Source organism: Lipophrys pholis (assembly GCF_963383615.2).
Source record: "Lipophrys pholis genome assembly, chromosome: 22".
Taxonomy (NCBI): Eukaryota; Metazoa; Chordata; class Actinopteri; order Blenniiformes; family Blenniidae; genus Lipophrys; species Lipophrys pholis.
This window is the reverse complement of record NC_137644.1, coordinates 13,855,705-13,870,202: the sequence shown is the minus strand read 5'-3', so window position 1 is coordinate 13,870,202 and position 14,498 is coordinate 13,855,705. Positions and strand designations below refer to the sequence as shown.

The 14,498-nt window shown below is 41.9% G+C and overlaps 1 protein-coding gene across 1 annotated transcript in view; it reads left to right on the top strand.

The window, feature by feature from the left end:
• Positions 1-5,848: 5,848 nt before the first annotated feature.
• Positions 5,849-14,498, top strand: part of dock4b (dedicator of cytokinesis 4b) — a 127,093-nt gene continuing 118,443 nt past the window's right edge. The window contains 1 exon segment of the mRNA XM_080492547.1: positions 5,849-6,045. Within this exon segment, the coding sequence (XP_080348673.1) occupies positions 6,009-6,045 (37 nt within the window). The 5' untranslated portion in view covers positions 5,849-6,008.

The window sequence follows — 14,498 nt, the reverse complement described above, 5'->3', positions numbered from 1 at the left end:
CAGTACAACCCAGAGCAATCTGTCAATTTATGGACATACGTCTGTACGTAGGTGTACATCTGTCAGTTCCATTCTCGTTAGTGTCAGAGTGTCTTTAAAAGGGGGGGGGGGGGGGGGGGGGGGGGAACTAGTCATTATTGTATATTTTAGAGATTTACAAATGTAGTGGTCTTTAAAGTCACTTTTTAAAGTAAAATAAACATGTGATTATATTCAAGTTCAATACGATGAAGTTTATCTTTAGGAGACAAAAATCTCCCAGAAGTTCTGAAACAGACGATTCACTCATTTTTCCACTCATTTGTAAAATATTATTTGTAAAATGACATTTTTGGATGTATTGGGCAAATGTTTAGGATATCACCATATCCTACAACATAAAACAATAATGTTGATGTTATTATGAGAAAGCAGAAGTTCATTTTCTTTTAATCACAATCACTTTAAATCCTGAATAAACTATCTTTTTTTCAATGTCGAGTTTAAATATGTTTGGCTTAAAGTTACATGAACGTTTCTAAAAATGGCCCTTTGGCTGATAAAGAGTTAACACGTCTTGGAAACGTCTCGTCACATTCCTTCATTCTCAGTCAGAACTGAAATGTTTAGGTTCCGATGGCCTGTGGTCAAAAACCAAAAGTCACTGTGGTTTCATGTTTCAAAAAATAAAAGACTCTCTTCCTATTTGCTTCATCAACTCTGTGAGTTAGTTGTTGAAGATCGATGTCCTTTAATCTAAAATCCTGTTTGTTCCACTTCCAGGTTTTCCTTTTTCTTTCTTGACCATCTTTACAAACCGCGTGTGCGATCACGCTTGTGTTTTTATTTTCCCATGAATCTCAGCAGACGCCGGTTCAGGTGAAGACTTTCGAGCAAAGCAGCGATCCGGGTTTTCGAGCCTTCCTTACGCGTGAAATGTATTTCACACAGTAGACGTTCATGAGTTCATTTTTATGATAATATGAACTGTCTGCATTTGGCAGATTACAAGCTATGAAGGTATTACAAATATGAGACAATGCAACTTATAATCCAGTTATGCCATCACTGCGGGTGCGACGTACAAGAAGTAATTAGAGCCACAATGTCTAAGAGGGGATTGTTCATCAGATGTTATTGGGTCGTGAAATTCAAGTCTTCGTATGGTACAAAGTACAACGAGAGGTGTTTTTTCTTGTGAAGCACAGCCTATTTTCAAGGCTATATTTAGAGGCGTGTTTCGACTGGAGGTGAGGATATTGCCTACTGCGTGTGAGCAGAGGGAGGCATATGTCCCCCCCAACACACACACACACACACACACACACACACACATCTGACCCACACTTCCTGGTGAGAATTAAGTCACAGCTGAGAGGAGCTGATAGGGAGTGGCCTCTTGAGATAAACGCATGTCATTTTGGATGTAAACGTCCAGCGAATCTTGGCGATCGTATTATAGATTTGTGGCGGTTCTTCGATAATTGAGAGGACACTTACAGGAAACCTGTGTCGGATCAAAAAAGAAAATCCACTTTCATGATGCATCACAGAAATTTTCACGTGTCACCAATTTGTTTTTCTACGGTTTATTTATGTTCGAAAGTCTCGGCTAATGCGGCGGCGAGAAGAAAAAATAAAAAAAAAATGGGTTTGGTGTCCGTGGCGATGACCGACTCCATCTTCCCTCCATCATCCGGACTACGGTGCCCTGAAGGGAACATATGGTCCCTCCTGATGAAACTCAGGGCAAAAAGGAAGAAATCTAAAGACGCCGGGAATCAACAAGGAAACAGGAAAGGTGAGACGGTGGGGAGATGAAGGGAAGAAAAACAAATGAGCACCTGAGATAAATGCGGGGGCGACTCGACCTGTCTGCAGCCCGCCGGGATCATTCGTCCACAGTGAGGTCACCGGACAGACATGGCACCTTTGATCCCCCCCCACCCCCCTCAGACGTCCGTCCTCGGCCCTCAGCTGTCTCTCCCTCGTTTGTCAGTCTGTGAACCCGCAGTGTGACACGTGTTGACGTCGCAGAATCTAAAGGGATTTTAGATTTGACTTCCGGCGTGTGTCGGGTTTCATATTTAGGTGCTGTCAGAAACGTAGAACGTGTAGGGGAAAAGAAAAAAAATGAAAAAAAAGGCCATTATCATACTTTGGAGTGGTGCATGTAGTGGTGACATCATTGGGATACTTTAAGGTTTTATGTCACATCACTTTTGTGTCACACGATTCTCTGTAGCATCAAATCGTCTCACAATTTTGTCTTTAAGTGAGCAGCTGCCAGGAGCTCCAGCTGCTGTCGTGTTTCACCATTTAACCTACAAACGTGAGAAGCTGCTTCTGATGGACTGCGGGCAGACCAGGTCACCCCAGCATCGGGTCTGAGGCTTTATCCGTTGGCCTAAACTGGACACCAGAGCAGCCGTCTGCAACCTTTCCCATCAAAAGACTCAGTATTTTGGGGTGTTTTTTTGTCACTTTCCACCAAATAAAATACACGCTTAATCATAATAGATCACACAGCGTATGAAATTATTGATGTAATTTTGCTAAACGTACATTCATGGCTACACTTTAGAATTAATTTAGTTATTTTAGATTTTGTAGACATTTTCAAACAGTTTTTAGCCTTTTTAGCCTATTATAACTGATTAGGTTGTTTTTTTTAGCCAGTTTGACCTTTGCCCAATTTATAATAGTCATGTTCTTTAGTTTATTTATTCAATTCATTGTAAAAAAAATAAAAACAAAGCAAAAAACAAAACAATACAGAACAGATTTCTGAATGAAAGGGAGCAGAGAGAACATTAAAGAAATGTTCTGCCCTTTTTTCTCAATTAATCCCTTTCATTGAAAATCAAAACCAAAAAAGCAAATATCAAACAAACAAAAATGACAATAAAGTCCAAGCCTACATAGCTGCTCTCGTTTATATCAGTTACATTCCTAAAAAAACAACAACGAAACAACAAAAACAGTTTAATTCTCCTGCATCACTTCTTTGTATTTCATTAAATAACCTTGATTTAATCGCTTTTTTAAATGTATCATGTTTTACAATCTTTTGAGTCCTTGTCTTCAAACATTTTGGCTACCTTTTTTTTTTTTTTTGCGCAAATCCTCCTTTTAACACTGGTTTTCAACTACTTTAGCAGTCTGTAGCCTTTTTAACCAGTTAAGCCAGAAGAGTCTGTTTGAAAATAAGAGAGGTTTGCAAATAAAAGTAGAAAAAAAAAACAATAGGATGAAAATGGTTCTACATATAATTTCCCAAAAGCTTCAAAGAGCCAATACAGAGAAACTAAAGAACCACTTGTGGCTCTAGAGGCTGGGTGGGTGGATGGATGGATGGATGGATGGATGGATGGATGGATGGATGGATGGATGGATGGATGGATGGATGGATGGATAGATGGATGGGCAGTTTAGCACATAGCCCTATACTTGACTTAATTGTTACGGTCCTCCTTAGGTTAAATCAATATTCCATGTAATATTTGTGACCCTGCATAATGTACCATGAACTGATCCAAATTTTGTGGGAACAATAAGAAATGTTCATAAGTACAGCCGGTCTCTTTCCCTCTGCTTTTACCAAACACTGGATAAAGAAGCAATCCAATGCACTGGTTTGTTGAATCCCTTAATAAATGCAACAGCCCTGCTTGGCAAAGTATTGCATATACTGTTTTGTAATAAAAAAATTAAAAAAAAAGCAAAAAACAAAACAAAACACTGGATAAGAGATCTGCCAATAAAACAACTAACTATTTATGTAAGATCACATTTGGCAGCCAATATCTCTGTCTCTGCTGTTTGTCCCATTCATGTTGTCCTTTTGTTATTTGTCTTGCCATATAGTGGCGTGGATATCTATCTATCTATCTATCTATCTATCTATCTATCTATCTATCTATCTATCTATCTATCTATCTATCTATCTATCTATCTATCTATCTATCTATCTATCTATCTAATCATGCACATTGGCTCCACAGTCTCTTGTCCTCTCAGGGTTGAATCCGTGGGGTTTCAGTCTTACTTTGCTCTCTGGCTTATGATTTATTCATATATAGAGTACAGCAGCATTCCAACAGACCCCCATTCCCACAACCCCCCACCTCTCCAATCAGAAATATCGAAGGATACGGGGGGGGGGGGGGGGGGGGGGGTGAAGCAGTGAAACATGGAAGCGCACTGTAAAATTAATCCAGCTCTATCTGCCCGTATGCTTTTTATAATTTAATATATTCCATGACATTTGTGTTACCGACTGTATGGGGTGTTAAGTAGGAGAAAAACAAGGCAGATAAGGGAAAAAATAAAAAAAAAATAAAAAAATGGGGGTCGACATTTGGCCCGAGTACGTGCTACATACTTTAACCTACAAAGCCGGCAGCCACCCTCGGGTTGCTTGCTTTTCCGTGGCACATCCATTCATAATTCACCATATAAACTACAAAGGTGGGTGAGTAAGTGGACATGCGAAGTCGCTATGAGACCGAAAGAAAAGAGAGGCACATTTGACACTTCAAAGCATTTTAATGCACCATTTGCAGCATGAGAAATGAACATGCATTAGAATGGCTTTTTGCAACAACAAAAATAAATAAAAAAATCCTTTGTACTCAAATACAACACCAGGTACACACACCCTGGGACTCTGATGAGTTGGTGCAGAGTGAAATAAAAGAGAAAACAGTGAGTACGGATGCACTATGAGATAGTGACCAGCTGGCCGGCTCTTAAGAAATGTGTCACATTGCGTGCACGTGAACTCACCCACATACAGGCACTGCCATGCATGTGAAAACTCACCCTCTCTCTTTCTCTCTCTCTCTCTCTGTGGTTTTCTTCCTCCAGTGCATGCTGAACTCTTTCATTCTGGCTCTGGAGCTCCCTCCAGTTCTCGCTCCTCTCACAGGCTCATGTATTTTTCATGTACCAGTCGTCCCAGTAGAAGCCCTGTGTGTCCAAGACGGCTTTTCACTCTTACAAGGTCATGTTCTACACGGATACCCAGACATATTACCAGCCTATATCATCCCTGTCCATGTGTGAATGTAAATTACTGTGTGTGTCTTTGCAAGAAGAGCTTTTAGAGGGTGTGGGAGTTGCTTTCGGCTGCTCCGAAAACAGAATAAAACAGAAAGTTGCACAGAAAAGTCACACAACAAAAAAACAACCTTCATATGTAGAAGGTTAAATGAATACAGACCTTTATTGACGTCATTGAGTCGTACTACAAGTCCCAGAATGCTTTGCTCCACTTTTCTCGCTGCGCTGGCGATGCCGATGCGTTCATGTGTCCTCGGAAATTCCGAAGTTACACATTTCAATCTCAGCAGCTCCCTGTTTACTCAAGTGGTACTGGAAATATGTCTTGTTAGAGATTAATAATGTTGTGGAATTACAATTTGGAGAGAAGAACATCACGATTTGGAGTTTTATTTTTGTATCTACAGTCTAAATCTATTTTGAGGCTCAACTAGATTGAATTACAAACCTAAACTGAAACCAAAAATAAATTGGGATGAGGTAGTTCCAATATGAATTGAATATGATCGAACTAATTGTTTTTATCCATGATGTGAATTCATGCAGACTAAGAAATTGTATTATTTGTGCTTTTAACATGAATGTCACAAATGAGCCTGGAAATACTAATGCTAAACGAAAAGAACTTTAATAGATCGATAGTGCAACTTCAAATACGAATATTGGAAGAAAATACATTTAAAAAAGATAAAAAAATCATTATACAACTCTAAACTGCACCTCATTTAACAGCCTCTCTACTGTACGCTGACCTCTGACGTTTTCACATTTCCCACGGACCCTGAAGGCAGCACGTCTCGTAGCACTACGGGCAGCGGCGGAGCGGCGGCGGCGGCGCTTTCTCCTCCGGTAACCTAAACAATGAGTCCTACTACACACCGGAGCGCAGCACGCCAGTAGAATGCGTATCACAGAGCCCGATCCCTGCTTTTCGCTGCTATTCCGACCGCTCACTTAAACATAACATGTGGATACCCACGGAGCACGAAAAATACGGCGTCGGTAAGTTTTATTGGTTTTCTATTTATATATTTATGTATATATATATATCTCTATATATATATATGAAAAGGTGCATGTGTGTTTTGTAATGTGTGGATGGGCTTGATGATCTGCAGCGAGGTGTTACAGTGACTGATTGTGATTTATTTTTTTTTTTTATATAAGGCTCCATCAGCTCTCTAAAACAGCCCGATATGAGCGCTTGGATTTCATCTGACTGCCACATTGCAAAGCAGAGGCTCTGATCTCCTCCTCACTTAACAATTCATCCACATTTAGATGTTTTTTTTTCCCCCCCACCTGCTTGTCTTTTATTTTTATTTTGCATTGTTAGAGAAATAAACTCACCACTGATGCATGTTTATTGTTTTGAATGGGAAAATCAGCTCAGACAAACAAAAAACAAAAAGTGAAAAATAATGTGGGTTTTTTTTTTCTCATTTTTTTTTTATTATCATTTACTCTGATGCATGTAAGATTGAGACGGGGGGGGTGGTCCTGGAAATGTGTGTATCCTTACACTGCATTGTTCCAGACTGACGGAGGGGGCTCTGGATCAAACACTGAAGTGAGACAAACAAGCGACAACAAGGCAACTGAAGCCAAATGTGATGGAAAAAAAACAACCTAAAAAAAACAAGAAGAAACCCACACAGACCTTGTCCTGTTGGTGTGATCGGAATTTCCTCCTTGCCTGTCTTGAAAGGGGGGGGGGGGGGGGGGGGGGGGGGGGGGGCTCATTGAGATGCGACCGCTGAGGGGCGGCTTAAATGTCTCATAATAATATTCCCTGGAGATATTGGTCTTCTATGTGTGTGTGTGTGTGTGTGTGTGTGTGTGTGTGTGTGTGTGTGTGTGTGATGCTCCGGTCCCTACACGCTCCAACTACCTCAATGAAAACCCAATCTTTTTTTGGTTTTTGCATGTGTGCAGCAAAGACATATTTAACCAAAAAAAAAAACTCTTTCAAATTAAATCACTCAAATTTTCAGTTATACAATCCTCCCCCCTGCTCTCTTTGCAGGATGGAGTACAGTTGCATAATAAGGACGAGAATGTAAACCCCCCCCCCCCCCCCCCCCCCCCCCAAGAAAAAAACAAAAGAAAAAAAGAAAGAAAATGCACCACCTTGCCACCATGACCTGAAATCAGTGAAGCACAGTGAACCAGAAAGTAGCCGTTGGCCTCTACCTGTCACACTCTGCAGGCGGGCCACTTGACTGCTCGGCTAAATTTTCCCCCTGGCATACACGTGTTTTCCTTTCACCGTCATTCTTGGTGCTAAATGTCTGAGCTCAGTCACTTTGCAGTGATATTACGTTTGATATAATCCCATGCATGCAGGAGAATGTGCTTCAGCAGCACACCAGGGTGTTGTACTTGAACTTTTGGACTGTTTCTGACCAGACAGGTCACTGAGAAATTATTGAATAGATGACAATTGTTTTCAATCATCAATCATTTTTTTTCCCCCCCAGTGGAAGTAGTTCATGCATAATTGTGTTTCTTTATCCTTCTTTGCTGTGTTGGAAGATCATATTTTCTTTCAGGATAATTAAACAAATCTCTTGACTCATACAAAGTAGGAACCGTCATTTATACTAAACCAGAGGTGTCTGACTCATTTTAAATCAAGGGCCATCTCGTGTCGTCCAGACCGGTAAAATGGTGCCTTAATAACCTCGAAATTCAAACTTTAAAGTTTATCTACGCTGTGGTGCAGAGTGTACACAATGAAAATGTGTTTATTTTCACAAAACCCAACAATTTCGACCAAAAATGATTTCAATCTCAACATAAACCAAATTTTGATGAAACCTTCTGGTGCAAAATACAGTGAAATATCCCCTCCCCCCAAAAAAAACTTCATTATGCATGTTTGTACAAACTCACCTGCTAGTTTGGTAGAGACAGGTCTCGGGTGTTGTGTTTTGTCCGCTTGTCTTTCAAGAAATATTTTTGAAGCCTCTGGTTTTGGCCCACGGGCCTTATGTTTGACACGCCTGTTCTAAGCCATGTACTGTTCCGTACTGGTTTTTTTTAATGAAGATATACTCGTATTGAGACAAACGTATTGGCTCTGCCCTTCATAGCAATCCTACTTTTCCATATGTCCGTCCCCCGCTTTATGAAATGAAGTGGCCCGCCACTGCTGAAGAGCCAACACCTTTCATATGTGTCCAGTGCAGAATGGATTCGTTCCGTTGAGCTACTTAAACCCACGTCCCGCTGTCAAAGTTCACATGGCTGCAAAAAGGAAGGCGTTTATTTTCAAAAGCTAAATGCTCGCCATTGTCCCTGAACTGCTAGAGGGCGACACGTTAATTGGATTAAGTTTCTTTATCCGTCGTTTTCTCCCACAGTAATAGCAATATGATTCTTTTAATTGGCTGTGATTTATTTTATTTTTTTTCTTAAGGCATGTTTTGGCAGCAGCACACGTCTTTTGTGGTCGGATCCTTCTCATGAGGAAGGAAGACGTGGTGCTTTCCTGTTGCGAAATCCATGTTACGTGAGCCGCGGACATCCACATGCATGGTGGAGACCTGTCTGGTGCAATAGTTAAGTCAAGTGGCTGGCGTATAAAGTTCAGGATTTGTTGATGTGTCTTCAGTCTGTGTCAGTGTCAGTGGGAGGAAATCTACATGCTGTGTGCTATTAGGAGTATTTAAAAAGGTCAGGGCTGATGATAGGGAGCTTGTCAGAGAAAGAACAAATGTTTTTCTTTTCCTGTCGCTGCTTGATAACCGCTGCACGGAGCAGATTTAAAGGTCTCCTTTGAAAAGAAACAGACTGTGGCTGCGCAACTTTTGAAAAGACTCCACATTGCAGCCACTTTTTTTTTTTTTTTTTTTTTTAAGATATGAAGTAATTTTTGCACCACATGTCTTGAAAAGCTCTATTCAGAAAGAAATCTTTTCATTCTGCAATTTCTGGAAGGGTCATGCCAAAATCTAGAGACCAAATGTGCATCTAAGAAACCCCAAAATTACAGTAAATCGCATTTCATCAGGCAGATTTATTTTCGGAATTAGTCAAAATGGGAAATGCTTTGAGGACTTCTCTTTTTTTAATGAGCAGCAAGAAAGGGTAATCAAATCTAGGATAGCTTCACGTCAGCCGTGGCCATTGATCCCCTTTACCTGGACTTTAATTATTCATCCCGCTCCACACCTTACAGCGCAACGCCAGCTGAAAAAGCTTTGAATCAACACCATTGATCCACATCTATTTTCACTTGCCCTCACGCTCTCATTGGCGCCGTCATGAATAAGTGAAAAATGGTCTTTCCCCCACGAAGGACGGCTGTGACGTCTAAATATTGGTACAAGTCAGCTGCTTTGTTAGCCATTTTAAATGTGATCTCCTCCAGGTGCTTTCAGTGAACATCTTATCCACTTTTGACGGGGGAGGCTGGCTAACTAAAAGGACTCCGAATTCCTTGGATCCGTGCTGGAGCATTTGATCTCGGGCCAAATCCAGATGAGATCAGAACGTCTCGCGGTCTAATTGGACGGTTGCGGCGTTTGATGTCGATTCGCCTTACGAGCGGCGCGGGGCCGGGGACGACGGGGGCCACTGCCATTCATGAAATATAAATGGACTCTTGGCGAGTTGATGTTAAGGCACCCATTAGCCCACCAGTGGAATGATTACTGGTTCTTAACCTGAAGCGAGAGAGTTGGAAGATTGATGAGGCGATGGTAATGTCTGATTCCTAAATGGATGTGCTGGGCGTGGGATATGGAGACATTAAAATGAACCTTTTGATATTTAAGAGCCACACGTTCCCAGTGCAAAAAATGGTTTAAGATTAACACTTGCAAAATCGTATTGCTGGTGTCATGGTGTCGATTCAAACAACTGATTCTCCGCCGAGTGATCCACTCGAGCGTGTTTGTCCAGCCCGGTCTGCGCTACTCATCTAACGCAAAATGTCAATGGAGACAAACACGAGACGACTCGGTCACCGCCTGCAGGAAAACAACTTGAGGCTGCATTCTGTCATTTTTTAGAGAAGGCAGACGTCAAACTGAGGCTCAGACAGACAGAGTGAGGCCTTTCTCCTCATTAAAGCCCTTTGATACAACCAATCAAGCATGTCATTGCTCATCATAATGTAGAAACATAATTAAAAACCATTTTAACGAGCTGCTTTGGATCTGTGTGCGTCCGTGTTGAACTCTCCACCAGTGGCTGATTGGAGGAACTCTTCATGTAGTTGTTTAGTTATTTATTTATTACAGCTTTATTTCGTCCTCTGAGCGCTTTGGGGAAAGAAACAGGCAGAATCAGATTGGGACAGACAAGGAGAGTGGGTCCGACTGAATGTTTGGGCCTAGTTTGGACGGAGGGCTGACACTCGGGGCCCGGGGCTTTTTCCCGCTCTCCCCTGGCTGACATGGCGGGTTCCTCCCCTGGGAGGATGTTGCTGTGGTTGATGGGGGTTTGTCGAGGGCGTTGGAGGGAGAGGGGGGGTGGGGTGAGGGTGCTGGCGCGTGTCAGGGGTGGACTCATTGTCGGCATTGGCCGTCCTGCCCTGTTACCCCTAAATTCACAACCCCCTTTCCCTGTACACACCCCCCGTCACCCTCCCTCCCCACTCCGCGAGGGATTAGCAGGTTGTTTTGGAAGAGGGACCCCAAGGCCCATTCCACCATTATACCCATGATTTCTTAATGCAGCAAAGCCCCAAGGCGATGTATGTGGAGATGGTGGGGGGAGGGGGCGGGGCAAGGTGAAGCCTACCAGCTTGTAATTGCTTGCATCGCCCGCCGCCTCGTCTCCATTTGCAGAGATAGTGGCCCTTCTCCTCCCCGCCGAGTCTGTGTGTGTGCACACAAATTTGCACGCACACTAGTCCAATACAATAATTCAACATGGAAGGAGACCGGAGGAGCCTCCCACGGGAATTGAACAGATGTACAAAATAAAAAGAGAGAGAGAGAGAGAGAGAGAGAGAGAGAGAGAGAGAGAGAGAGTCAACCATCCAGCCCAGCATTACCCACAAGCTGTTCCCCACTGTGCACACATACATGTTGGGGTTAAATAAATCCACATGGACATGATGTGACATATGACGAGAGCAGCGGCGCTTGTGTTCATCGCTGATTCATTGTGGCAATTAAAGTCATTGTGGCACAAATATAGGCCGCGACCTGAAGACACAGTCGGAGAAATGCCACCGCCGGTGCGTTTGCGTCATTCAACGAAATCATGCTCTATTTATTCCACAGTCCTCATTTGTCAAAGAAAACGGACGACACAAACATTGTTCAGCTTCGCCTCAGCTGCACTAAACAGGCACGTTACGCCGGGACGATCTCGGGTTGTGTCGAAGAAATGAAAATATTTCACCTCCTTTCAGCCTCCCTTCATTACGTCACACACACACTTGGGGACACTCCCGTGAATCCCCTTTGGAGTGGATGACACAAACAAGCCAATGCAATTGTTTGCCTGCATGCATGTGCGGAGCGGAGATATTCATCTTGGACTGGTGTCTCCACTCCAGTCACACTCGGGCGTGCCTCGCTGCGGGGTGAGGATGCTTCAGCGCAGATATGGCTGAGTGATTTCCAGTTTACCCGAACACATATGGTAATTATAATGGCTATTACCTTCACTCCGGCATGAGATGAATTATTGGTTTCATTTGCTTGTTTATGTGCTAATGTCGGTCTTACAGGCTCACTTGTGCACAATTGCTTTAAAGGGCTTCAACCAACAATTACTTTCAATATACGGAAATGAACACGTGGATTGATTTCTTAACTGATCGATTGGTTGTCGGGGCTATGGAAAGTCAGAGATAATAACCCATATATTCAGTGTACGACTGTTGATGAGAGAGACGAGGTCAATATATGAGAATAATTTTCCCTAAAACAGAATAATTGTGTGTTGAGCAGTCAAGCACTCAATCAGCGGAGGTGCTGGTCTCAGTGCATATAAAAACTTGACTTTGAGTTTAATGGGAGCGATCACATTCGTGTTACATAATGATATTTAATGTTACATAATATCAATTAAAATGCAAATGCTTGCTCACATTTGACATGTGGATTTGGATTGTACATTTTTTTTTTTCTGTTTTAGAAAGAAAACAAAACAAAATGGTTTGTAGTGTATGAAGATAAAACATTTTTTACCCCCCTTTGTCTATACATCACTGTAATGAACTACTGTCTGTGTGCGGAGCAGGGTTGTAGCGCCCAATTCCTCAATATCAATCCCTGATCTCTGCATGAGGGAGGTTAATGGGAAATGTCCCATTAGAAATTCAGCAGCTTTGCTGATCAGTAGCTCTCCTGTCGTGGAGGCAATAGAGAAGTGTGTGTATGTGTGTATGTGTGTGCGCGTGTGTGTGTGTGTGTTTGTATGTGTGGGCTGAGGGGTGGGATGACTGACATACCATTTTCATAAATGAAGGACGTCTGCCGCTGACAATCACTGTGACTGGCAGGTGAGAAGAGCTGTTTATGCATCAAGAGACACTTGTTTTTTGGGCTCATTTACAGCAGAAATACGGTTTCCTGTAACCGGACTGGCATCTGTTATCCGTGTCCCCTAGGCTGTTATTCTGGTTCGCGGGTATTGACCATAAAGGAAGTGTACATTGATTGGTGGGAGCGTTTGAGTGGGTGACCCAGTGGACCGTAATGACCTCAAAGCTTCTGCTTTTACCGTAAACCTCACTCTTAACACTACAAACTCTTGCTCACCCTCAAGTTACTTAAAACCAGTGTTCTCACTTTATTCTTAACTTTACAATAAAAAAATAAAAAGCCTGGATCAGGTTATCTTGGATCATTAATGTATTATTGATGGGTAATAAAACATCAAGGCTTGCTTAAAGGACACATGCATAATTGAAGAGTGTGAGGAGCCGGCTCATGGTCGTTCTTGTCTCTGTCTGCAATTACACTTTTAATGCTTGAATACAGAATTGACTTCCAACAACCTCATTCACGCGGCCGCAGTGGGGGGATGTGGAGCCGGAGCGGGCTTATTGCTTTGGTCCACTTCTTTGTTTTGTTCTGCGGTATCGTTCGTTTTTCTTTGACTGATGGTCGACCTTCACCGGACCAAATCTACGCTGTAACAGTCAGGATATGGCCACATACACACACACACACTCCCACACACACATGCAAGTGCCTTTGGAGATAGATTATGTCTTGAGAAAAATGATCACAAGCCTTTATTGTTATTAATAATTAGTAAACAACAATGATGTGTGTTACAACATGTAACACCTGTGCAATAAGCCAATTTTCCCAAATGGACCAGCAGAGTTAAAGTTCACACAAACATGCGACCAAACATTGGAGAGCTTATTAAATAAATCAAAAATGTTGTATGTTTCATAGTCTTAATAACAATAGTATCTATATGTATGGAATAGACATGTCTTTTTGTTTACAGGAGGAAATATCTTTACTCTCCAGGAGCTGAAATCTGAGAAATGAAAAGTCAGTCTCCACTAGGTTGTGGTTATAGTTCAACCTATGATTACATACATTCATAGGATCTTGCAAATTAATTATATTAGGTATTCATTCAAAAAACAAAGCTTGCATGTCTTTATCATGATGAATATGGATATGACTTTAATAGTGGACCATCTGTTTTTGTAGCTCATGGTGGTTGTTTGATTGTTGCTCTGCTGTTAGTGTTGAGCTCATTAGTTCAGTCACAACACGAAGGGTTTGTCAGTCGCTTCCGCTTATTATTCTCAGTTTTACTCGCATAAGTACAGTTATTGTCTGCTATAGTCTGAGCTTTTAAAAATACAGATGGCCTCCGCTCAGAGCTGTCCTTAAACACCTCCCCGAAAACACCAACCAAAAACATGCAATAAATGATCTCATCCACCTTTTTGGTGAATTCATCATCACTCTGATGTGACGCTTCTGTCCATACTTGATTTTACACTCATTTAATCGAAGCAACAACAAACGAATTGGCACGTTTCCAACAATGGAGACGATTGTGAACGAGAGTTTGGGATGTTTTTACTTTCTGCTTGATTTTCTCTTACACAGATTCTGATTCTGCAAGATTAAAACTGTAGTAGTACTTTTAAATCATGTTTTTCATCATTGATTACACAGAAGTGTAGGATACCAATTTGGCACAATATTTTGCTGAAAGCTATAAGACGGCGCTCAGGATACTAAAAAGTTTGGCTCCCATCCAAAGGGGATTCGATCCTTTGGGCAAAATGAACATCTGAACTTATCATTACATTTTTTTACATTGTAAAACTAGATCAGGGTTATTCAGAGTGTGGGAGTAAGAGGCCCCTCTTACAGAGCTTCAACCTCATTGTACCACCTGAACATTCGTGCCGCACATATCAGACAAACTGGTCATTTTTGACTGGACGCTAGTCCGCCTAATGTTTTCAACTTATTACTGTTAAGCTCTATTGGGAGTTGCAGGCGGTT